General features: G+C 40.7%; 1 protein-coding gene and 1 long non-coding RNA gene across 3 annotated transcripts; both read left to right on the top strand.

Annotated features, from left to right (window-relative positions):
* The first annotated feature begins 9158 nt into the window (after positions 1–9158).
* On the top strand, positions 9159–12454 carry LOC113027828 (uncharacterized). The gene is made up of 4 exons (XR_003273138.1): positions 9159–10159; positions 10863–10980; positions 11094–11262; positions 11777–12454. It is a non-coding gene; the product is annotated as an uncharacterized LOC113027828 (long non-coding RNA).
* A 6717-nt stretch (positions 12455–19171) lies between these two features.
* On the top strand, positions 19172–23519 carry LOC113026513 (immunoglobulin superfamily containing leucine-rich repeat protein 2-like). 2 transcript variants are annotated; one of them, XM_026175431.1, is made up of 2 exons: positions 19172–19419; positions 21382–23519. In XM_026175431.1, the coding sequence occupies exon 2, from the start codon at positions 21392–21394 to the stop codon at positions 23498–23500; it is 2109 nt and encodes a 702-aa protein (XP_026031216.1). In that variant the 5' UTR covers positions 19172–19419; positions 21382–21391; the 3' UTR covers positions 23501–23519. The 2 variants fall into 2 exon arrangements, with proteins under 2 accessions (XP_026031216.1, XP_026031297.1); XM_026175512.1 differs by lacking the exon at positions 19172–19419 and adding an exon at positions 19439–20033.
* The last annotated feature ends 614 nt before the right edge of the window (positions 23520–24133 follow it).

Here is a 24133-nt window from a genome sequence, read left to right as displayed (position 1 = left end):
ACTTCTTACATCAACTGTTCACAACAGTAAAAATACTTTAAGGAAAGAGGCATTGTTACTTTGTCTTTCATGGCTTTGAGCAAAGCAAGGTCAGTGGGCTACCTTGTAGACAAGAGCACCAGAAGTAAGGAGGCAGAGTGGTCACTGTTGATGACCGAACGGGTATAAATGAAAAACCCACAGAGTTATTTTATTTAGTTTTGTAGGAGATCAATATGTATATTCATCTCCTGGAAAACAGAAGGAGGACCCACCTGTGTCACCTGTGTGTCAGTGGACCAGCTATGTGGATTTACACACATTCACAAATAATAAGGGTCCTTATTCCTCTAATTAGTAGTGCATTAGTGCACTTTCAGCTCCTTGCATGGCATTCCACATCACACAGGTTTGTCCACACTATGAGATTAGCTATGTCCAGAGCAGTTTAGTGGAGTTTAAGTTTAAAAGCCTATCTAAAAATTAGATAAAGCATATTAGGTCCTTACAAATTGCTAGTTGCAATTGCTAATGACTTTTATATCAGATAGAATGAAGATGAATAAACAGCTGCCTGCAACAGAAAACAAAGTACATCCACATTTCTAAAACACAGTAGGGAAACGTTAAGTTGTGTAAAGGGTAATCAATTTGTATTAAATGGCTGAAACATGCAAACACACTGGTGCAGCCCTTCCTGCATGTCTTTGCTCAAATGTGCTTGTGTCTCTCTTTTGGTTGTGTGTGTGTCCACCAAGGGCATCATTTATCCACCAGCCCAGAGGCAAAAACAACCTGCTGCCAGTATTGATGGTTCCTCCTGCAGCACCTGTGTGGATTGGGTTCAGAGGTCACCAGTCACAGGCAATCAGGAGTAAATGGAGCCTGTGTAACACTAGACAAACGGCTAAGAGCTTTAGAACAAAGCCAAGGCTGCGTCCCGAGTGTGCTGCTGTGTATGTGTGTGTTTGTGTGTGTTACTGCAACGCTCCCTTATTTCACCCAACCTTAGCCACTGTAACAGGATTAATTCGTGTTTATTTTTAAGCGTCTGACCTTCCTGATGATCCGTTTATCCTTATTTGTCCTCAAGACTGCAAACCTCACCAAAAACGCGCATCTTTTTTTCTTTTTTTTTCTTTTTAACTCAGTAAAAATGACCGCCAGGTGAGCCGTGGCAGGCCTGAACACATTTCCAATCCCTTTATGCCAGTAGTAAGCTTTAACACAGTCAGCTGATACAGCCAGCATCTTCCCCCTGTTCATCCGCAGGCTAATCCAATGCTGTTTTATTGTCTTATTAACTCTCTGGGCCTGAACGCCAAGGCTCGTAACAGCTTGTGGGAAGCGTTGTGAAGCCAAGACGCCAAACGCATCTCCGAGTTGGCTGATGGGGGCTCAGTTGAGGAGGAAGACACATATCAAAGAAGGTTTTAAATGCACTGATCTGCCTTGCCTTAACTCACTCTTACATCATCATAAAACATCATCCAATTTACCAGCACTGTCAGAGAGGAACCATAACATATTTGCATAATGCAGAGTCTTCACTATGTTAATCCTCCCTCAACTCAGCCATGTAAAGAGGACTCTTTTGTGTTTAGGCTCATTCTCTCTTACTCTGTCTAGAGTGTGTGCATGAGTGCATTGCACTGTACTTGCGTGTCGATGAATGTGAAAGATTATGGAGGTAAATGAGGCTTTCTACAGCCCCTCCAAGCTCTCCATACAGCGGTGTGATAGTCAGTGATACCGCAGGGCATCACAGGAGGAGCAATAGAAACGCATTACTGCTGAAATCACATTGCTCTCCTCCACTGAGGGGTGTAAGTTACTGGGGAAATGGATGAAGCTCGCAGGAGGAGGCGAGGGCGATGAAGGTGGGGGAGAGGTGCGGCCTCTCCACAATTTGCACTGACACGTATGATCTCTTTTTAATTTCCCTGGCAGTGTGAAATATGGATGATGACTTGATTAGATTGTGTCTCGGCTGGATTCAGATGCAAAGCAGCGCGTGTACTGACTGACTGGCTGCACACCCACCTCTGGTGCATTTGGAAATTCAAGTGTGTTAACGGGAGAAATGCTCCTTCAGACCCTATGACACAGTTTTGTAGCATCGATTTGTGGCTTTCAGTGAAGTGCAGGAGTGATTATTATCACTTTTAGCAATGCTGGCAGCTGGATTCATCTTCCTGTAACAACATCATGAAGTAGATATTTTTTACTTTTAGTGGAAGAAGTAAAAAAATTTAAATGGTAAATGGGGTTTTACAAAGCACTTTACCATTCCACATTTAAACACACACATAGGAGGAGGTGGCCATAAACTACCAAACCCTGCATAAGTAAGAAAACAACATTACCTTCATGAATTGGTACAAAATACTGAAAAGATGCTCAAAAATGAGTACACCACATGATTCAGCAGCTTGTAGAACAACAATAACTTGAAGTCCTAATTTTCTATGTGTATGTAAGACTCTGAGAATGATGTGGAGGCCCACTCTTCTTTCCAAAGTGACCTCAGTTTAATTGGGTTTGTGCGCATTCATGTAGACACAACTCTCTTAAAGTCCTTCCACTGGATTTCAGTCGGGTGGGTCATTGCAACACCGTAATTCTTTTGTTGTAGTTGCTGGCGTGCTTGGGGTCATTGTCCTCTCGTACAAGGACCACGATGCAGCCAAGCTTTAGTTGTACATCAGATGGACTCACATTTGACTCTAGTTGGCACCAGTGTTGGTCAAGTTACTTGAAAAAAGTAATCAGTAACTAATTACTGATTACTTCCCCAAAAAAGTAATACCGTTACTTTACTGATTACTTATTTTCAAAAGTAATTAATTACTTAGTTACTTAGTTACTTTTTAAAAACACGATTTACAACCTGAAGAGGTGATAAAGCATAGATCTTTCAGCCCAATTCGACTTTTTCTACATAATCCATCATACAAAATGTAATCAAATGGAGAGGTCCCTTTTCGGTAGGCGGAGGTTTACCCTGGTGCAGGTGTGCCACGGTCAGTTGAAGAATCCGCGAGTTTCTCTGTGAGTTTCCCATTACGTCATTGCGCACTCGGTGCTTGCTTGGAAGTTTAGGGGTTTTTTTCGCTGTAAAAAGAAGTTTTCTTCCCATGCACGATGGACACTAATGTTTTTGTCACTTTTTATGGAATCAAACTCAAAGTAAGGTCAGTACTTCCACGCTTTAAACGCTGCACGCTCATACTCTCTCCCACAATCGATATGTGATCCATTGTTGATCTGCACACAGCTGTTGTCACTAACGACGCACTCGCTTACGTCACTGTCGTGAGACATTCTCGCAAAAAATCACGGTTTTAGTAACGCAGTAACGCAGCGTTCCTACGGGAAAGTAACGGTAATCTAATTACCGTTTTTGCAATAGTAATCCCTTACTTTACTCGTTACTTGAAAAAAGTAATCAGATTACAGTAACGCGTTACTGCCCATCTCTGGTTGGCACACAATTAACTCACAATTAACTCACAGTTAATTTGCAACTGAGTCACAGTTTACTCAGTTCATTGTCCACTCAATGACCGCAAGATGCCCAAATCATCACCCCTCCTCGGCCGTGCTTGATAATTGGTATGAGGCGTTTAAATGTGACACTGTGCATTGATTTTGTCATTGTTCGGGAAGTTTTGTGGTTTCTTCAGGTGCAATTTTAGATAGAGGTTTAGATAGAGGCTGTCTCCCAGCAACCTTCCAAATGAGCCATACTTTTTAAAGACTTTTTTTAATTGTGCCGTTATGAGGCTAAAAGCCTTTGGCATGCTAAGTGAGGCCTGTAGAGTCTGAGAAGTAGCTCTTGGATCTCTTGCAAGATCTCTGAGCATTACAAGTTTACTTTGGGGTGAATTTGCAGGGAAGCAGAGGCCCCAGTCCGCGAGATCTTCAACGGACACCTCCGGCAGAGCTTCAACAGTATTCCGAGGGAGACTGGGGACATTGAGTCCGAATGGACCATGTTCAGCGTCTCCATTGCCGAAGCTGCTGCATTGAGCTGCGGCCGCAAGGTGGTTGGTGCCTGCCGTGGTGGTAATCCCCGAACCAAATGGTGGACACCAGAGGTTAAGGGAGCCACCAGGCTGAAGAAGGAGTCCTATCGGGCTTGGTTAGTCTGTGGGACTCCGGAGGCAGCCGACAGGTATTGACAGGCCAAGCGGAATGCGGCTCGGGCAGTGGCTGAAGCAAAAACTCGGATGTGGGAGGAGTTCGGAGAGGCCATGGAAAAAGACTTTCGGACTGCCTCGAAGAGATTCTGGCAAACCGTCAGACGTCTCAGGAGGGGAAAGTGGTGCTCTACCTGCGCTGTGTATAGTGCTGGCGGAGCGCTGCTGACGTCGACTGAGAAAATTGTCAGGAGGTGGAAGGAATACTTCGAGGACCTCCTTAATCCCACTGACACGTCTTCCGAGGAGGAAGCAGAGTCTGGGGATGAGGGGAATGACCCGCCAATTTCCGGGGGCGAGGTCACTGAGGCAGTTAAACTACTCCTTGGTTTCAGAGCCCCTGGTGTTGGATGAGGTCTGCCCCGAGTTCCTGAAGGCTCTGGACGTTGTAGGGCTGTCCTGGTTGACACGCCTCTGCAATGTCGTGTGGAGATCAGGGGCAGTACCCAGGGACTGGCAGACCGGGGTGGTGGTCCCCATCTTTAAGAAGGGGAGGGTGTGTTCCAACTACAGGGGGATCACACTCCTCAGCCTCCCTGGGAAAGTCTATGCCAGGGTGCTGGAAAGGAGAGTTCGTCCGCTAGCCGAACCTCGGATACAGGAGGAACAATGCGGTTTTCATCCTGGTCGCGGAACACTGGACCAGCCCAACCAGTCTACATGTGTTTTGTGGACTTGGAGAAGGCATTCGACTATGTCCCTTGGGGTGTCCTGTGGGAGGTGTTGCGGGAGTATGGGGTGTCTGGCCCATTGCTACGGGCCATTCGATCCCTATACAACCATTGCAAGAGCTTGGTTCGCATTGCCGGCAATAAGTCGGACTCGTTCCCGGTGGGTGATGGGCTCCGTCAGGGCTGCCCTTTGTCACCGGTTCTGTTCATAATTTTTATGGACAGGATTTCTAGGCGCAGCCAAGTGGCGGAGGGCTTTCGCTTTGGTGGCCTCAGAATCTCATCTCTGATTTTTGCGGATGATGTGGTTCTGTTGGCTTCATCGGGTGAATTACCTCCAGCTCGCACAGGAACAGCTCACAGCCGAGTCTGAAGCATCGGGAATGAGGATCAGCACCTCCAAATCTGAGGCCATGGTTCTCAGCTCCGGCTGGAAAAGGGTGGAGTGCCCACTCCGGGTCGGAGTGATGGGAGAAGGGAGCCGGAGATCGACAGACGGATTGGGGCTGCAGCTGCAGTAACGCGGACGCTGCACCGGTCCATTGTGGTGAAGAGGGAGCTGAGTGTAAAAGCGAAGCTCTCAATTTATCGGTTGATCTACGTCCCTACCCTCACCTATCACCACGAGCTGTGGGTAGTGACCGAAAGAACGAGATCGCGGATACAAGCGGCAGAAATGAGCTTCCTCCGAAGGGTGGCTGGCCTCTCCCTTAGAGATAGGGTGAGAAGTTCGGCCATCCGGGAGGGGCTCAGAGTAGAGCTGCTGCTGCTCCACATCGAAAGGAGCCAGCTGAGGCTCCTTTCGAGCCATCTGACAAGGATGCCCCCCGGGCGCCTCCTGGGTGAGGTGTTCCAGGCATGTCCCACCGGGAGGAGGCCCCGGGGCAGACCCAGGACACGCTGGAGAGATTATATCTCTCGGCTGGCCTTGGTGTTCCCCCGGATAAGCTGGAGGAGGTGGCTGGGGAGAGGGAGGTCTGGGCCTCTCTGCTTAGGCTGCTGCCCCTGCGACCCAGCCTCGGATAAAGTGGATGAAGATGGATGGATGTATTAACACACAGCTGAATGCTCCAGATGTAAAAAAACAAAACAAAACAAAAAACCCAACTACCAAAACTTCTCCTTTTATTTCACGCTTTTTGATCACTTCATCAAGTGCATTTGATTAACAGCACCTCACTGCTAAGTCATCTGGAAGCATTTTTTAACAGGACTTCATAGAGTCACATGAAAACTTTATATGAGTGTATTTTAACCAGTGCTAGGTCAAAGGTTTCCCTTATCCTATTAAATATTTCCAAGTCTACAAATTTACACCAGCATTTCTTCAGACAGTTATAGTCCCCAGTGGACACATTGTAATGACTGTAATGACTTGGCAGCTCTGCTGACCTTACCGTGTGGTTGACATTTGTGGTTTGAGTGAAATGTCTCAAGAACTATCAAATTAACTGCCGTTAAATTTAGTATTCATTAAATTCACCTTCAGGATTTTCTAGTTTTTCATCTAGGGTGTTGTTGCTCAAAACTTTTATCAATAATTTATTCAGTAATTGTTTCTCCAGCCAAATGCCATCTTAAAAATAATACAACACTGCACCATAATGTAGATTGAAAACTATCACTTCACTTCGTCGCCATGCACTGACCCTAAGATGATGAAGTTAAATTGAACTAAATCTTTAGTCATTTTCTCTGTCATATTTCAGTGGCAGGGAAGCAGCTGCACTGACAAAACTCTTTTACAGGCTAGATTAGTCTTTCTTGGTCATTTATTTATTTATATTTATCATCTATTAATTTTCTGAACATGACTGTGTTTGTCAGTTACTTTTTCTGTAGGTTTCATAGCATTTGACACACTATACACCAGCTTATAATTACAGTGAAACATGATACAGAATATTAAAAACAAACAAACAATTAATCCAGTCACTAAACTGAGTGTAGTTTAATTAGTTTAGGAATCAATAATACATAATGCAACTGATTTATATTTTTTAATCACTTGTGCATGAAACACCTTTAGCAGGATTCCAAACTTAAAATTTAAATTTAATTATGACACTAAATCAGTGGTCAGAGGTGAAAGTAGTAGTAGTACACCTTAGGATTTCTAGGCGTACTACTACTACTTTCACCTCTGACCACCCTAAGGTGTACTACTACTACTTTCACCTCTGACCACTGATTTAGTGTCTTAATTAAATTTAAGTTTTAAGTTTGTCCAACATTTGAATACCAAATAGCTGCAAAACTAACACCATTCCAATAAGCCTACATTTTGAGTGTATTTAGATAGAGCACAGATACCTTTATGGTAGATGCCATAAACTGTAAACCCTGCTAACTTTGGTGCAGAGGTGCTACAGCAGAATGAGCTCAAATCTGATGTGACATGGTTTGATCTCAATCCTTGATATGTGTATGTAGGTATATATTTACATGTACATATATGGGTCAGTTTGCATGATCTCATTCTACCATGTTTAATGTTTTACTTTTATAAATTTTATTTGCTGACCTCTAGAATATTCCTTTATTGACTTGTTTTTTTTCCCCAGTGTAACAACATTTAAGTAATTACAGCCACCTGTATAAACAGTTACATGTTTGTTTGCTGGTAACTAACACATGAAAGTGCCCCACTAAGTATTTATGATAGATGTGATTAATTGTTTCTGTTTCTGTTTACAGTAGTTGTCTCTTCATTTATGAGGAATCTTCACTTTACAACCCCAATTCCACAAAGCTGGATCACAAATGCAAATAAAAACCGAATGCTATGCTCTGCACGGTGGCACAGTGGTTAGCACTGTTGTCGCACAGCAAGAAGGTCCTGAGTTCAATTCCACCATCAGGCCGGGGTCTTTCTGTGTGGAGTTTGCATGTTCTCCCCGTGTTTGCGTGGGTTCCCTCCGGGTACTCCGGCTTCCTCCCACCGTCCAAAGACATGCAGCTTGTGGGGATAGGTTAATTGATTAATCCAAATTGTCACTAGGTGTGAATGTTCGAATGAATGTGAGTGCAAATGGTTGTCTGTCCCTGTGTGTTGGCCCTGTGACGGACTGGCGACCTGTCCAGGGTGTACCCTGCCTCTCGCCCTATGACAGCTGGGATAGGCTCCAGCGCCCCCCGCGACCCTGAAAAGGATAAGTGGAAGCGAATGGATGGATGGATGCTATGATCTGCAAATCTCATAAGCCCATATTTTATTCACAAATGTTCACAAATCAAATCTTTCCCATGTTCAGCAAAAATTACCGTGGACATTGGGCCAGGTAAAAACAGATATACTTTCACCACACAGAAAACTCAGTATTTGAGCTCAATATGGGTCACTGAGCCATTAATCACACTTTGTAGTACACCTTTGTGTTTTAATGCATAAACAGGGTCAGTGTGTCATCAGAAGCTAACTGTACCAGTAACCCTGCAAAGCATCTGGAAAAGCAAGACCTTTTTTTTAATGAGTGGTCAGGCTTTCTGGCCAAAATCAAAAAATACTGGATTAGAAAAGAAGCAGTTCAATTAAATGTAAAGAAAACCTTAACAACAAGCCTGATGGCAGCAACACTTTGCTTTTTTGTTGTTTGGCTGCGACTTGCACAAGAAGCATTGAATTCAATAAACAACTTCAAAAAACAGAAAATGACTGCTTTAAGTATTTACTAAAATGTTGTTTATAAAGAAATGGTCAATTAAAACTCTCCACTGAGACTTGATAAAAACAATAAACTTTGAGATAACAGCAGAAAGACAAGTTTTCTCTTTTTTCACTTTGATGCAAACTATTACTTGATGTGAAAGCAAATCGTGATTTTATTTTGTTTAGACTAGAAGAGATGCTCCTTCATGTTTTGCGACATATTTGCCATCATGCACTTGTAAAGGGAGGAGTATGCATAAAAGGACTGTGGTGCCATCTGCTGGTAAATTCACCTCTTTGCAACAAAAATGTAAACCAAAAAAAAGAGTAAAAAACAATGTAAAAAAAAGGTCTCTTTTTCTCTTTATCTGCTTTAAACAACAAACCCCAGACACATTGCCAGTGTGCCTATGAATCTCTTTTAATCACCCTGTTTCCATGTCTTTAGTATTTAAATAAACAAACAGGAACTTGAAATTAATAAAACTGTACAGTGTCAAAATCATTAAAATAAAGACTGTGTTGCTTTTCTTTACTAAAAATGAAGATTATGAGATCGCATTTAAGCTAAACGGCTCTTAAAACATACCTCTCTTTCAAAAACCATCACAAAGAATACCACGTCAAATTTCAAAGACACATTATTGTTATGTACACTGTAAAAAAGGGCAGTGAAATTGACATAAAAACCATGTAAAACCCCTACAGAAATGTATAGTAAACCCCAAAACACAACTTTCCTGTTTCGATCACAGTGAATTATTGTAAACCTTTAAACAGAATGTTCCTGTTATATTTACAACATGAATGTGTGATTATAATCAAATTTATTGGTTAAAACTACAAATACTGTGAATAAAAACAGTGAAACACCGTAATACTCATAACCAAACAATCATGTTAATTTGACATGCAAATACTGTAAAAATCACAGTTTTAGTCAGTTTTTCTTAAAAACACATGACGTATATGTAAGTCACTTTACAACTGCATGGATGTACTGGGCCTACTTTTAACATGATTCATGAAATGATGCAAAGTCATGGATTGGACTAATAAAAATGTTTTCACAGAAGATGTCATTGTGAACCTGAGAGGTTGCCTCTCCATTTATAGGCTATATAAAAATATACAATTAAAATTGTTTACATCATGTTTTTTTCTTAAATCATTTGCAGCCTATTGTAGGGTAACCAATAAGAAATTATTATTTAACGACTAAGTAATGCTTCTGTCATAATGCTTGTATTCTTTATGTTTCTTTTAATTGCAATGTGATACTTAGACTAGAATACTTTTTTGGGTTAGGTCAGCAATGTCTCATTATTAAAGGCTAAACAAACTTACAGTGCCTCCCATAGGATCTCTATGGTGCCTCATCTCCACAGAGCTGTAAGCTACTTCAGGCCACTCACAGTTGCACTGAGCGCGCCTAATTTTGAATGTGCATCTGAAGCTCGTCTCTGATTGGATAATGACGTGAGGGCGGGAGGAGAAGAGCGCCTAGTTCACGACTATAGCTAACGAGCCAGCACGAGAGAGAAGACGGGAGAAGAAAACATCGAACTTTCAGCAACTACGTTGTTAGGACAAATTACAAACATACGATTTCAAGTGTTTTTTGAGGATCTGTGTTTGTTCGTCAGAAAGTCTGCACGGTAAGTTCAATATCTTGGCGACGTTTTTTCGAGATAAAAGCACCAGTTGATATTTAGACCAAGGCTCATAACCTAGCGCTAGCATGCTAGTTCAGCTGAAAAGCACAGGCAAACTTTAGAAATACTAAAAATGATCATCTGCGTCTTTTGTAAAAAGGTATTGGTCACATTAAGAGGCTATGTACTACATTGCAGAGTGCATAAGAATGAGCCTTGTTGTATTTTTAAATGTGTTGGCGCCAATTGCAGCCAAACATTCACCACCTACTCTGCTTTCAAGGGGCATTTTTATCGTGTGCACAATGCACCTGCACTTCAAGCTACTCCTAAAGCTCTTGTTGCAGATTTAAAATGTGCAGTTTCATTATGTGCCCGCCATTTTCAAACAGTGAAAGAGCTAGTGTCTCACTTAAATGATCATATTGCAGGGGGCAGGTCTGTGTCATGTCCAGTAAGTGGTTGTAAGCATATGTTTACAAAAAAGTCATCATTTACTTCTCACATGTGTAGGAAGCATAAAGCTTGTTCCCCAGATGGTATTGATGACATGTACAAGGAATCTCGTCCTCAGCCCCCAAATGACAGTACAGAATATTCAGAAAACACACATGAAACCATGGCATCTGCTAGTTCAGCCAGTGATATGCCAGAGAAGGATAGTCATTCTTATCTCAGAAACATGTGTCTCTTTTACCTTAAACAGCTACTCAGCTACTTTGAAGAGAAGGAGGAGTCCATGCTTCTCTGTGTTGAAGATACATGTCTGGCAGATGAGGTACAACTGGAGCAAGTGCCTCTGACACCCACTATTATCATGTGTGGTAAGTCTGTTTCATATCTCTCTCTCTTTTTTTTTTTTTTAAGTGCATTTTTTATAGAATGTCATGTGACTGCCGTGTTTATTGATATAACCTGTTAAATAATTTCTTCACAGGACAGTCCTGCTATTCCTCAAGAAGATACATGCTGAGTGTTGATCGGCACCTCGTCAGCACAAACATATCCTCCTTCATTTCTGCACTGTGCCTCATGTTCGGGAGCTACTACAATTTCAACATCCATTATCCATCTGAGCTGGCTTCCACTTTAGAGTTTCTTCAGAGGTGAACAAATATGGCTTTGTTATTTCTTATAACTGAGACTCTGGGATCTGGAGTCTGGCTTTGATGTGGTTCGAGTCCAGGTCTGGCTCTGAGTCTCGGTCGGCTTTGGAGCCGGTTTCAGTTGTTTTTTCTGTTTTTTTTTTTGTTGTTTTTTTTTGTTTGTTTGGTTTTTTTAAATACATTAACAGTCTGAATCCGGGTCCAAGCCTGGCCGAGACTCAGGGCTAGACCAAGCGTCAACTGACGTCTGACTACCTATAACCTTTGCTTTGGATTTTAACAATGCTAAAGTGTGACATATCACTGCAGAAGACACTCGTGAAGGGTGCCAATACTTTTGACCATGCATTGTTCACTTCCCCACAGCATTTTGGTTATACTTTGTCTTGAACGTGGTCATGGCCATGACTGTATATATATGTATATACTTAATTTTTACTTACTTTGTATGTGTATTTTAACTGATCAATTATAAAAATGCTTAATAAACTTTTATATGATTGTTATTCTACAGGTGTTTCTTCTCCATAAACCCAGAAAAAGGAACCAAAGTAGAGAACAAAAACTCAAAGCGTCGTCTCAGTGTGAACCCTCGAGTCCTCACCCTGATTTAGGATCTCGCCGACCACGAGTGGCGCTAAGCCTAAATCTTGACTCTCTGTGGACTGTTAGTTTTACTTTGTTAATTTTGTTCCACAATGTGTACTGGAACCTTTTACTGGTCGAATGCATGAAGCCAATTCATGAAGATGTTCTTTCTTTGTAGGAATGTTCTTTATTTACATAAGAAAAGAAAAAAAACAACATGCTGCTACTGCAGTGTTTCTAGACCACATGTGTAGGTTTGTTTCACCACGTGGTTTTGCTGATGTTTTCTGACCAGGGCCATGGTTGTGGTGACAGCAGGGTGCGTGTTGCGTTGCACGGTGATTATGATCATTTTTGGCACAATATGTGTTTTTTGTTTTAAAGTCTTAACAGGTTATTTAACTTTTTCTGGTGGAGGGTCTAACAAATGCTTGTTTCATGAACATGGTTCTTGCTTTGCAGGAATGTTCCACAGCTTTTATAGCCTATATTTTGATTGAATTGTGTAGTTGCTGTGTGCCTTGCATATTGTGTTAGTTGGAAAAATGGATCCATTTGCTGTCATTTTGCTAATGTGGCTGCAAAATAAATTTCCCAAAAGTGATATTTTCCTCTCTTGTGTTTTCTCATGTGTATTTTTGCATGTTTGGGTGTAAGCGTAGCAGTAAGAAATTTGCTGGGTTATGGTTAAAATTTTACATTAAAACATATAATATTCAGCATAGATTTTATGTATAATTTACAGAGCAGCTCCATTTAATATGCACAGTTTCACCGTAGTTCTACCATTTTAAATTAGTTCTTTGTACGATATTTCCCTGTTAAGTTTGCAGTTTATGGATCCACAAAAAGCATTTATTACTTGTAAAAGATACAGGAAATAGTGTATTTATATATCACATCTATGTGTGAAATTAACTTCTTTTTCCTGTAGATTTAACAGTTTTAATCTGAGATTCATTCACTGTAAATCAATTTACAAGTTGCATCTGTAAAGCGTTTTTACAGGAAGTCCCTGGTAACCCCAGCTGCCAGGGTTTTCCTGTAAAAACAGCACGTTTTTTTTTTACAGTGTACTTACTGTCTTTTTAGCCATGTATACATTTGCATTACAATGGAATGCCAATATAACTAAATATAACTATGAAAACGCTGTGGTATGAAGATAATATCCTCTCAGGATATTCAATCCAGTAATACACAATATTAAAGAAAGAAAAACCCAATGTGATGAGATGAACAGGAAGAGACTTCTGACAGACCCAGCTTCAGGTCTTGGCTGTCACTGGCTGTGACCAGGTGGGATGTGAAGACCTTAAACAACAACCAGGAATTTCAGTGGAAGAGTTCCAGATGAGACCCAGCAATAATGATTCTCAATACACAAGCCAGGTAACATTGAGTCCATGGTAATACTGCAAAATTCAAATTTATTTTAGCACAAGCTCTACAGCCACTGTAAAATAAACTATGAAACACTTACTCGGGAGGAATGATTTCTGGGCTTTTGGTTTCATTTTGTTGACGATAGAGCCATAGAGCTAATCACAGAGAGTAAAGAGTAAAAGAAGAAAGAAGCCTGACACTGATTTATGCCTCTTTTCTACAACATACATAACCCCTTTAACTACGGGTGACCACAGTAGTTCTGCTGGTAACTCAAACATGTTGGTGATCAGTTAAAATTCACTGATGATCAAACCCAGTTGCATTACGAAAAACATGTTTTTAAAAATGAATTTATTTGATTTTGTGATTTACAGACTACGTTAAGCTGAAATGAAACATTTACCATGTTTTTCTTCACACTTATTTGATTGTATTGTTTCATGACACAGTGTGGGCCATGTTTTCCTGAATTTTTACAAGAAATAGCTTTCCATACTACCAGATCATTTCACAGAGACAACAGAAAACCTGACAGGACGTGATACTGTAGTCCTCCCTGCATCTGGCCCAGTGATGCTACAGTTGCTGCCTGCTAATTGAAAACATGACTTCTCTTTGATTTCATATGCCTCATTAGATTTGAAACCAGGCTTTTGTGCTCAGGAAATGGCAGATCACATCTAAACATGATAAAACTGACCTCATGTTGAACATTGCACTGTTGCCTCAGAAGGATGGATTACACAGTGTGCAGCTTTAAGACAGATTCAAATAGAACAAACTGTGCACCATTTAAAGTTCATTATGACTTCTGGTACTGTATGTTTAATTCACTGAGCTATTCTAGTGGATTATTCTACTATTCACTCATTTGATGTTATTAAACTGGTCTAATGATGCCACACATGAAACAAATCCAGACTGGGAGCTGGTCCAACAGATGAGGGGCCTGAAAGCTCAAGGCTCTGCCTCCCATTTTACTTTTAGATATCCTAATAAACACAAGTAAACCAGCAGTCTGAGAGCAAAGTGCTCTATTGGGGTGATATGGTTTTATAATCTTATTAAGATAAGATGGGGCCTGATTATTCACGACTTTGTACATGATGAGAAGAATTTAAGCCAATGAAGAGTCTGGGCGAAATGTGCTCTGTGTTACTAGAGCACATTGTCAGTGCTCTCACTGCAGCATTTTGGATCAGCTGAAGGCTTTTCAAAGACTTTTTAGGACAACTTGATAATAATGGTGGTGCAGCCTAGTAATAAATGCATTAATTATTAATTATTTTACAGAGTCAGTCTAAAACAGGATATTACAAATTTTAGAGATATTGTGCAGATGGAAGAAAGTCCTACATATTTGTTTAATATCTGTATACTGGAGGACATATCCTGGTCAAAAAAAAAACCCTCCAAGCTTCCTCTCAGTGTTACTGGAGGCCAAGGTAATGCCATCCAGAGTAACAATCTGGTTAGGTACCATATTTCTAAATTTTTAGGGCCGAGTACAATAACCTTTGGATTTAGAAAGAGACAATTGGAGGTCATCCAGGTCTTTATGTCTTTAAGACATTCATGCAGTTTAACTATTTGGTGTGTGTTAACTCACTTAAGTTAACTCAGGAAGAAAGAAAAAGAAAGAAAAAAAGTCTAGATAAATATCAATGGTACTGAAAATAGCTGTCCATAATGCTACGTCTGTGAGATGGCTTGTGTGTTATAAGCCTTTATGAGTCATTTATGAGTCATTTTTTCTCTAATGGTAAAATTTTTATTTTTAGAGAAATTCATGAAGTCATTACTAGTTCATGTTAAAGTGCTTGGCTAAACAGAGCTCGGACATTTTGTCAGCCTGGCCACAGTGCTGGAGAAAACGTTAGGGTTGTTCTTGTTTTTTCAATTAGTGATGAATAATAAGCTTTACAGTGGGCTTTAAAAAAAACAAAACAAAGCAGTAAACTATCTTTCCAGGCTAAATGATCTTCTAAATTAGTGAGGTGCCATTTCCTCTCTAGCTTACAAGTTATATCCTTTAGATCAGCGGTCCCCAACCTTTTTTGCACCATTGACCGGTTTAATGTATTTTCACGGTGTCGGGAGTAAATACAACAAAATAAAATGATACGACCAAGACAAAAACTGTGGTATTTTGTAAATATAATAATAAACCCGAATTCACTGTGTAATTGTGTAACTTTATTAGCAGTGTCCTCCTGAAATGCACCAACAACATTGAGCGTAACATCCTCCTCTCTGCCGCTCAATGCTCTCTGGTCGGTATGGTAATGCACAAAAATTTATTTCAAAATAAGACACACAACTACAACCCGGGAAAAGACCCAGGGAAACCCCCCTCCCAACTCACTGTACATATATATAGCACTGACGTGATCCCTGTTGTAAATAAATCTCCTTTTGTTCTCTTAGAAAGAACTGTCTGCGCGTGAGTCCGTTCAGTAGCCATGACACCACTGCTGGCACTGTCATCTCATTAGAGGGCCACTTTAGTGTTCAAATAGTACAAAACAAACAAGAAAACACCCTCCAATATTTCCAAAAATTGTTTTTTTATATTTCAAATATTGTATAACAAGACAAAACTGCAAACGTGAACCTATTTTTTGTTTTCTCATCACTCCTTACTAACTGAAGCTTTTTACACACTGGTACTCTCTTTCTGGTCAGATGTGGCAGCACTTCTGCTTTAATTTTGTTCGTATTTAACAAAATAAAAATGCAGACATAAGTGTACAAATTAGTTTTCGACTGCTGCTGAAAATTGTTTTCTTTACAAATAACTCTCTTACTGCCAGTCCCTCAACATGTTTGTACTGTTTGCTCATATTATCTTCATATTAAATAATTTTTAGCCTTTCAAAGAACTTGTTTTAACATTGCACTCAACAACAAACAAATCCTCCCTAACAAACCGGTAACTTTAAGGGCCAAATTGCATTATATTTTTTCACGTCAATATACCTGCTGTAGGGGGTGACATGGGCTGCAAGTGGTCACCGGGCTACAAGTTTGAAACCCCTGATTTAGGCCATACTGAGTGTTCACAAGAGCACATGTCATCTCAAATACAGACTTTATAACACAAATATTAAATGAAATGGTAAGGCATCCTAACAGACCCTGAATGCATCACATACATATTGATATTGTTTTGTCCTCTTAGGTGTGACAAAAAGCCAAACAAACCTCGTCAAAGTTCAGATCAATGTCTTATTAAACTATGAGAAAGAATTAGCATTCATTATGCCATGGTCTTAGAAAAAGTACATTTAAACTGAATCCTTTCAGTTTTGGAGTAACTTTGCCAGAATTAGCAAAACCAGAGACTCAAAACATTCTTTTCAAAAGGTTTTTTTTTAACCATAAGGTGGCAGACTTTTACCAGAAATTTTAAGTCTAGCACAACATGATTCAATCTTTTCTTCTATGTAAGAAGAATATTTCATAAGAAATTATTCCATTGTGTACTGGTGTTACATGCAGTAGATCTGTGTGTGTGTGTGTGTGTGTGTGTGTGTGTGTGTGTGTGTGTGTGTGTGTGTGTAGTCTTGCTCTTGAGAAGCCAGCGTGCACGAGGCCTCACTCAGTAATAACCTGGTTAAGAGCTACTTGGTCAGTTAGTGTGTGAAGCAGCCCTGAGAGTTTAGAGCTGTTGTGATGTGATTTGTTTGAGCCTAGTATTGTTTTAGTGCTGCTAGTGAGGAGCTTGGGTTTGTTTCTCTTTTGTTTAACCATTTCTTTTTTCTTTTAGGATATTTAGGTTTGTATTTAGCTGATACAGTGACACAGCCATCTCTTCATGTTGGGTTTGTTGTCTGATGGTGTGCTATATTCTTTATATATCATTTTTGTCTGACCTGTCAGGGACTACAGATGGAAAATAGCCTTCTGGATAAATCTGGCATATTTACACTGGTATATGTTCATCAATATGCACTGTCCTTTTTAAATAAAAATAAAAATAAATAATGAAAGCTTACTCTTTATGTACACCACTCAGTTTGACTTCTGTCTTTCCTGGCTCTTACTTCTCATTTCATCTTCTAGCCCTTGTTTGGGGATGTAGCAATTGGTTAAGACATTTGCCCTTCATGAAAAAGATCCCTAGTTTGAGATGTTTATATCTCAGGGGGCATAAGCTAATATGTGCCTCATATTGGTCTCAAGCCTGGGTAAATGAGAGCATCAGGATCAACATCCAGCATAAAGTCAGTGGTAAATCAAATATACGGATGTACTGTGAGGGGAATAAGGAGCATCCAAATACCTTTTATTTTTATTTTGAAAAATGACTTTGAAACAAATATCTGGTTGTTTGTTTTTTGTGTTTTAATCTGTGCTTTCATAGGTACCAAAGTAAATTGGTGAATAACATGAATCACATTATATGTTTAACATTATCTTGAATAATGTTGATATCAGTCCACTCCATTTCAAGTCAGAAGCTGATATTCTTGAGTTCCCAGTCAGAATTTTCAAATGGACCTTTAATAAGTCATATTTCCAACTCGGAAAGTTGGAGCTTTCCCAATAACTCTGTGTTCACAATCCAAGATAGCAGCAGTGCACATAAACAGCAGTAAAACTGTCAACCTTGTAATCTGTACTGCAACTGCTGTGTATAATAAGCTGGGCCAGTTCCCAACAACTGTCGCCTCAAGGCACAACCAGCCGAAGTCCCCTTTCTGTCAGCGTAAAGGAGTTTAACTACATATTTAAAACCTGAGATATCTTAATACAATAAAAATAAATCTAATCTCAATTTTTCTACATGATAAAGAAATGCTGCTGAAGAAATTTAAAAAGTAAATAATCTGTCAGTGCGACTTTTTCTTCTTAAATTGGAAGAAATAAACATGTGCAGTTACGGAAAAAGTTCTGGTAGCTCATAGCACAGGCTGTCTTGTAATTATGACACAGAAAGTCACTGAGTTCTTTTTCTTTTACTTAAGTACTCTGATGTAGGATGAGTATAGCAAAAGCTGTAATGTTTGACAGAAAATTTTGTCAAATGTCCAGAACTGATGTCCTCCTTCACATTTTCCAAAGCCATGAAGCTGGGCCAGATTGGAGTCTTTGCTGGGCCAGTTCTGGCCCATGTGCCTTATTTTGATACCCCTGCCAAAAGCAAGGGTCTAGGTTCTACTTGCTGCATTGTTAGTGATGCCTGAGCAGTGCTTCCTAATCTAAATTTTTCTGAATTTGTTGCTGTGCTAGACTGAACACAGGAGTATATCCCTCACAGCTCCAGATCCCAAGGCAGCTGAAAGACCTCTCTTGCTGAACTGTATACACTCACTCAGCTCCCCATCCTGTGTTTCAGAGTGGTACTAGATAAGATTAAAGCCGGCCCTGTTTCAACTTGGTAGAAATGCACCGACCTCTTCGCTATGATCATATACTGGTTCTCTGTTTTTAAGGTCTAGGTCATTTTCGAAGGTTTAAAATCTTTTAATGCTTTTTCCTTTGATATTTCAGATATTTTAACATTGAAGTCTGAGTGAAATGTTTTGTTTTGGAGCCAGGTTTAAGTGGGCATGAGAGGAACTTGGTTTTGTTTGATATCAGAAAACGTGATGCTGTGTGTTCAAAACCTCTTTCCTGCTTCAGATTAAGGTTTAACGACTATTTCACACAATTTCTGGGGAAACCATCAGAAGCACAAATACGTATTTACAGATGCTAACTACAACTAACTAACTGTAACTAACTAAGTACGATAAGTAAGCAAGCTTTGAAATACACATGAAGACTTGATGAATAACTATCTGGCTGATCAGCAGGATAATCGCTGGCTGCTGCTGTCATGATTAAGCAGCTCTGCCACATTTAAAGAGCTCTCACATCAGTCGCCATGTATTTCAAACCAAGCCGGTCAATTCCCCTTTAAATTTTTTTTTTTTGGGGGGGGGGGAGACACTGGTGCAGTTCTGTCCGGGGCTGAGGATGAGTAGGGGAGATGTGTATGTGTGTGTGAGGAGGGGGGATACCTCAGTTTGACATATATCCCAGGAGACACGCGTGTTTTCATCATGTAGAGGCAGCCAGAGAGCCGAGCTAAGTCACATTCAGCTTTAAACTTCCATCCGGCCTGAAGCTCGCGGTGCCGTGACTGCAAACAGCGGCTTCTCTGCAGAAACAAGCAAAACAAATCACACGCAGGTAAGCACGTCACCGGGTTTAGGGCCGCTAACGCAGAGAATAGGTGTGCTCTTTCCTCCAGCATTATTTTTACATGCTGACCCAACGTCGAAGTCTCTGCGCACAGGAAAACTTTGGTGTTTTGGTCGACCAACAGCGGGTGGCGAGCTTCACAGTTTCTTTCACAGCGACATTACAGGGTGCGTGGACGCAGACGCGCTGCTCATCTTTCAGAACCAAGGACAGAGGCTGCTGCGTAGTTTGAAACCAAAGGCTTTCCCCAGCGGCCCAGCACTCAGCTCCACCACTGCTGCTTTGAAGGATACACTGACTCACTGTAGTTTGTCAGCGCATACCTTCGAAGCTTCGAAAATTACATCGTTGTCACTGTTTTCTTTTCTTTCCTGATTTTCCAGACGCTACAGGGCTCCTCCTTGTTTGCCATTTCCGATAGAAACGTGTTTAGTCAGAGTACAGAGCTGGCATGAGAGAAAGCCACGAATGCGTGAAAATATTTAAAGAGAAATAGAGAAGAAACTTGAGGAATATCAGCGGTGGGGCATTCTTTCTCCAGTACAGTTTGTTTTATGTGAATCGCAGAAAGAACAAAAGTGAGACGGCACGGTGTAAAACAGGTTAGCATTGTATTGTAAATGGATTAATAACTCATGCTTGCTAAATATTATTTCATGTTCTCTGCATGGAACAGTGTCTGTGTCTCTGCAGGAACTGTAGTGAGATTTCTCCACAGCTTTTCGTGTGCCTGCAGGAGATGGATCAACTTTAAGCGTTCAACAGTGACATTTACTGAGCCAGAGAAATAACTGAGAAATTAACATTTTGCTGGACCGGACTTTACCACTGTTAAAAATTTCTCCATTTGTGGATAATTGCTCTCAAAGTTGTTCGCGGGAGTCCCAAAGGGCTAGGAATTGCTTTGTAACACTTTCCAGACTGATAGATGTCAGTGGCTTTGTTTCTAAGTTGTTTCTTTAGATGATGGTATGGTCAATCTGTCTGTCACTGTTAAAATTATAAAAACTGTGAAAAAAAAGTGACAGTTTTGCTTTTGTATCTGTAGGAATTCCAATGCCTAAGTGAAATTTCTCCATAGTTAGTCTTGTATCTGCAAGAGATGGGCTCAGTTAGAGCATCAGTAACATTTACTGAGCCAGAGACACTCTGTAAATATTTGAGACTTTATATTTTTGGTTTAATTTTGTTTGCTGGCCAGGATCTTAAACATTCAAACTTCACTGCTTTTGGCTTTTAATTAAGAACAATTTGAAGTCATAGAGCAGTATTCCAGCTGGAACCACCTCTGTGCTGTTTTAACAGAAAAAGCTTCATTTTATTTTAATTCCATGAATTCTAAAGATTATCAGTCCTTTCAAGCTATGAAGCAAATTATTTAAATGATGTTTTGTGTGCATTTCCTTTCCATGTAAAGTCTCAAGCACAAATACACAGTTTGGCTAAAAGTAAGGTGATCTGTAAGCTCATTGTATCAATGGTGTAAATGTTGGGAAAATTAGATTTTTTGTGTAGCTTCTGTCAGGCTGCAGACTGACAGAGAGAGCAGTGTGCACGCTTGTTAATGCAGTCAGGACTCTCTCCAGCTTTTTGAACTCATTTGGAGACTCTCTGAATGATTTACAAATCTGTCTTGGATTATATAAACACGCTCCATTTTCATGTTGTTTATATGCCAATGTTTCTTCTTTTTAATATTGTCTTTTACAGCACTGTGAAAAAGTATTTGCCTGTTTTTTAGTTTTTTGCATATTTGTCACACTTACATATTTCACATCATCAGACAAATGTTCAAGTTAAACAAAGATAACCAGAGTTAATACAAAATCCAGTTTTTAAATGATGGTTTTATTTTTTTTAAAAATCAGGAAGGGGCGGATACTTTTTCGCAGCACTTTTTATCCGATTTAATGCACTCACTAACAGATGGACTGTGACTCCATTTTACAGGAACAGAAGAATGGCAGCTACATACATCCTCCTCTTCAGTTTGTGGGTCTCTACAGCCTTCACCACAGGACTGATCTGCCCTCAGCTCTGCACCTGCTCGGTTAAATACAGCCGTCTCTTTGCAGATTGCTCCTACAAGGAGCTAGATAAAGTCCCAGAGGGTTTTCCTCCCAGTGTTGCGACCATTAGTCTCTCTGCTAATAAAATCAGTGTACTACTTCTGGGGACATTTGACAATGTCACCAGGTTGATTTCCTTGTGGATGTCACACAATGAGATTGTGTCCATTGAACAGGGGGCGCTTGTGCCTTTGGTTCATCTGCAAAACTTAGACATCAGCCACAATAAAATAGTAGACTTTCCTTGGGAGGATCTACAGAACCTCACGGGACTGTATATGCTGAAGATGAATCACAATGAGATGGTCAGCCTGCCAATGGACGCCTTCTCCAACCTGAAAGATCTGAAGTCTCTTCGGCTCAACAATAACAGATTTGTGACCATAGCTGAAGGAACATTTGAAGGTTTGCTGTCTTTGTCACATTTGCAGATTTATAATAATCCATTCGCTTGCACCTGCTCCCTGGAATGGTTCAGAGTTTGGATTTCAACAACCACCATATCACTCACTGAGCACAGTCCCATCACTTGTGCAACACCAGAGAAATTTAAAGGAATGGAGATCAGGAAACTGCCTGAGACAAAATGTACAAGCCCCAATGTCACAGTATGGACTGAGCCAGATAATGCACAATTCTATGAGGGCAGCAAACTGGTCTTGACTTGTGATTTCAAAGGAAACCCAAAACCACTAGTCCTGTGGAGCATTCACAGCAAAAGCCGAAAACAGGAGCTGGCTTTGTTGTTTGCTGAGGAGGGCTCTGCAGAATCCAGCGAGGACTCCTCGGCGTCCTACGAGTCGGATTCAGTCAAAGTCTTTAATAACGGCACACTTCTCGTTTCAAACCTCAGGAAGGAAGATGGGGGCAACTACAGCTGCTCTGCCACAAATGAGCTTGGAAGAGCGGAGGATTCAGTTTTAGTTGAGGTGATGGCGCTGTCTACACCAACACCCACGAAGCAAATGACCACAGTACCCAGTTACACTAAAACAAACCCTTCTACACGCCAGGAAACAGTCAAAGCATCTGCTTTTAATGCCGTGCAGAGAAAAAAAATTACGAGCATCATACCCACTCACCGACCAACTGCAGACAGTGTTTCCGAACCTAATGAGGATTTAACAAAATATCTATCTAGCAAATGTGGCTTGACGGCTAATACGAGCTATATTTCAAGCCCTGTCTCAAACGGGAGCCTAGATGACATTAAATACATGTTTGACTTTGGTGTGATTGCATTAGGAGTGTCAGAAACACAGGCAACAGTGCGACTCAATCCTCTTCTCATGGCCAGACAAAAGGGCAACCAGGCAGCTGATGCCACCTCTGACAACAAAGAGCACCATGGCCTTCCAGACATCTCAGAAAAAGCCCCTTCAAATGGCTTGTATCTGTGCGTCACCGCGGACCTAAAACATTCTGCCGTGCAATGGTCGAAGATCAGGGATGGCGTCAACTCGTATCAGTTCAGCGGTTTGCGACCAGGCACCAACTACTCCCTCTGCCTGACCTACAGAGGGGAGGACTGTGAGGTCCACGTGCTGTTCACCACAAGAAGGAAGGTGCCAAACCTTTTCATCATCATCTCAGTCAGCATCTGCCTCCTGACCGTGTCCACTGTGCCTCTGCTCGGGGCTACGTGCTTCCACCTGGTGTACAAGTACCGCAGCAAGACCTACAAGCTGATCCTTAAGGCCAAAGACCAGTATCACATAGAGAGGAACCTCACCACCAACTTCAACATCTACGCACCTCACGCCGAGTCTCTGAAGAAGATTGACAGCAGCCAGCTGGATGAAGAGGAAGACGAGACGGAGAGCGGAGATGGGGACAAGGAGGCTGATACGGAAGAGAGTGTGGTGACTGACTCCTTTACTTTGTCTCAGTGCAGGGGGAATTTGGACGACTGTGAGGTGGGATCTGAGTACAGTGACAGGCTGCCTCTGGGAGCTGAAGCAGTGAATATTACAACTAATTACAAATATCCCAGTCAGTAACTTGTCAAGTCAAGTCAAGTCAAGTCAACTTTATTTGTCAATTCTGCCACATGTACAGGACATACAGAGAATAGAAATTTCGTTACTCTCAAACCCTAGTGATTAAAAATGCAAATAAAATAATTAAAAAGTAAATATCACTACCTGTGATATAATGTAACTTGCTTTCGTAACATCCCCACCACCTCAAAATTACAATCCCACACAACTAAATGACATCCTCCAGAATGATTGTATTTGTTTCATTAATACTGATTGTAATTAACATATCAGTTATATTTTCACCTTTCTCTGATGCTCCATTTTTTAGCAATTATGTAAATATTAGCTGCGCAAGACCAGTCTCCATGGAATTTAACCCAAACCATGATAATTTAAATCAAAAGGTTCCACGGAGGAGCTGAAACACAGTGTCCTGGTTTAAATTATCGTAGATGATGACTTTGGAAACCATATTTCCCCTAAAATGTGACTACTGATGTAGTTTATGAATAATAAACTACATCAGTTAATCAGTTAATCCAAGATAATTAAATTATGAATTTAATTATCTTGGATCCAGGATTGTTTATCATTTGTTTATTAATTGTTATGTTGCTTCATTTGTTGGTGCCATTCAGTTTCATAGAAATA

This window comes from Astatotilapia calliptera, chromosome 1, assembly GCF_900246225.1.
Source record: "Astatotilapia calliptera chromosome 1, fAstCal1.2, whole genome shotgun sequence".
NCBI lineage: Eukaryota > Metazoa > Chordata > Actinopteri > Cichliformes > Cichlidae > Astatotilapia > Astatotilapia calliptera.
The sequence above is the reverse complement of the archived record's forward strand: the minus strand, read 5'-3'. Positions and strand labels throughout refer to the sequence as shown.

Bases quoted from the DNA above. Each gene is read 5' to 3' on its own strand.
- LOC113026513 (XM_026175431.1), top strand. From the start codon at position 21,392: ATGGCAGCTACATACATCCTCCTCTTCAGTTTGTGGGTCTCTACAGCC.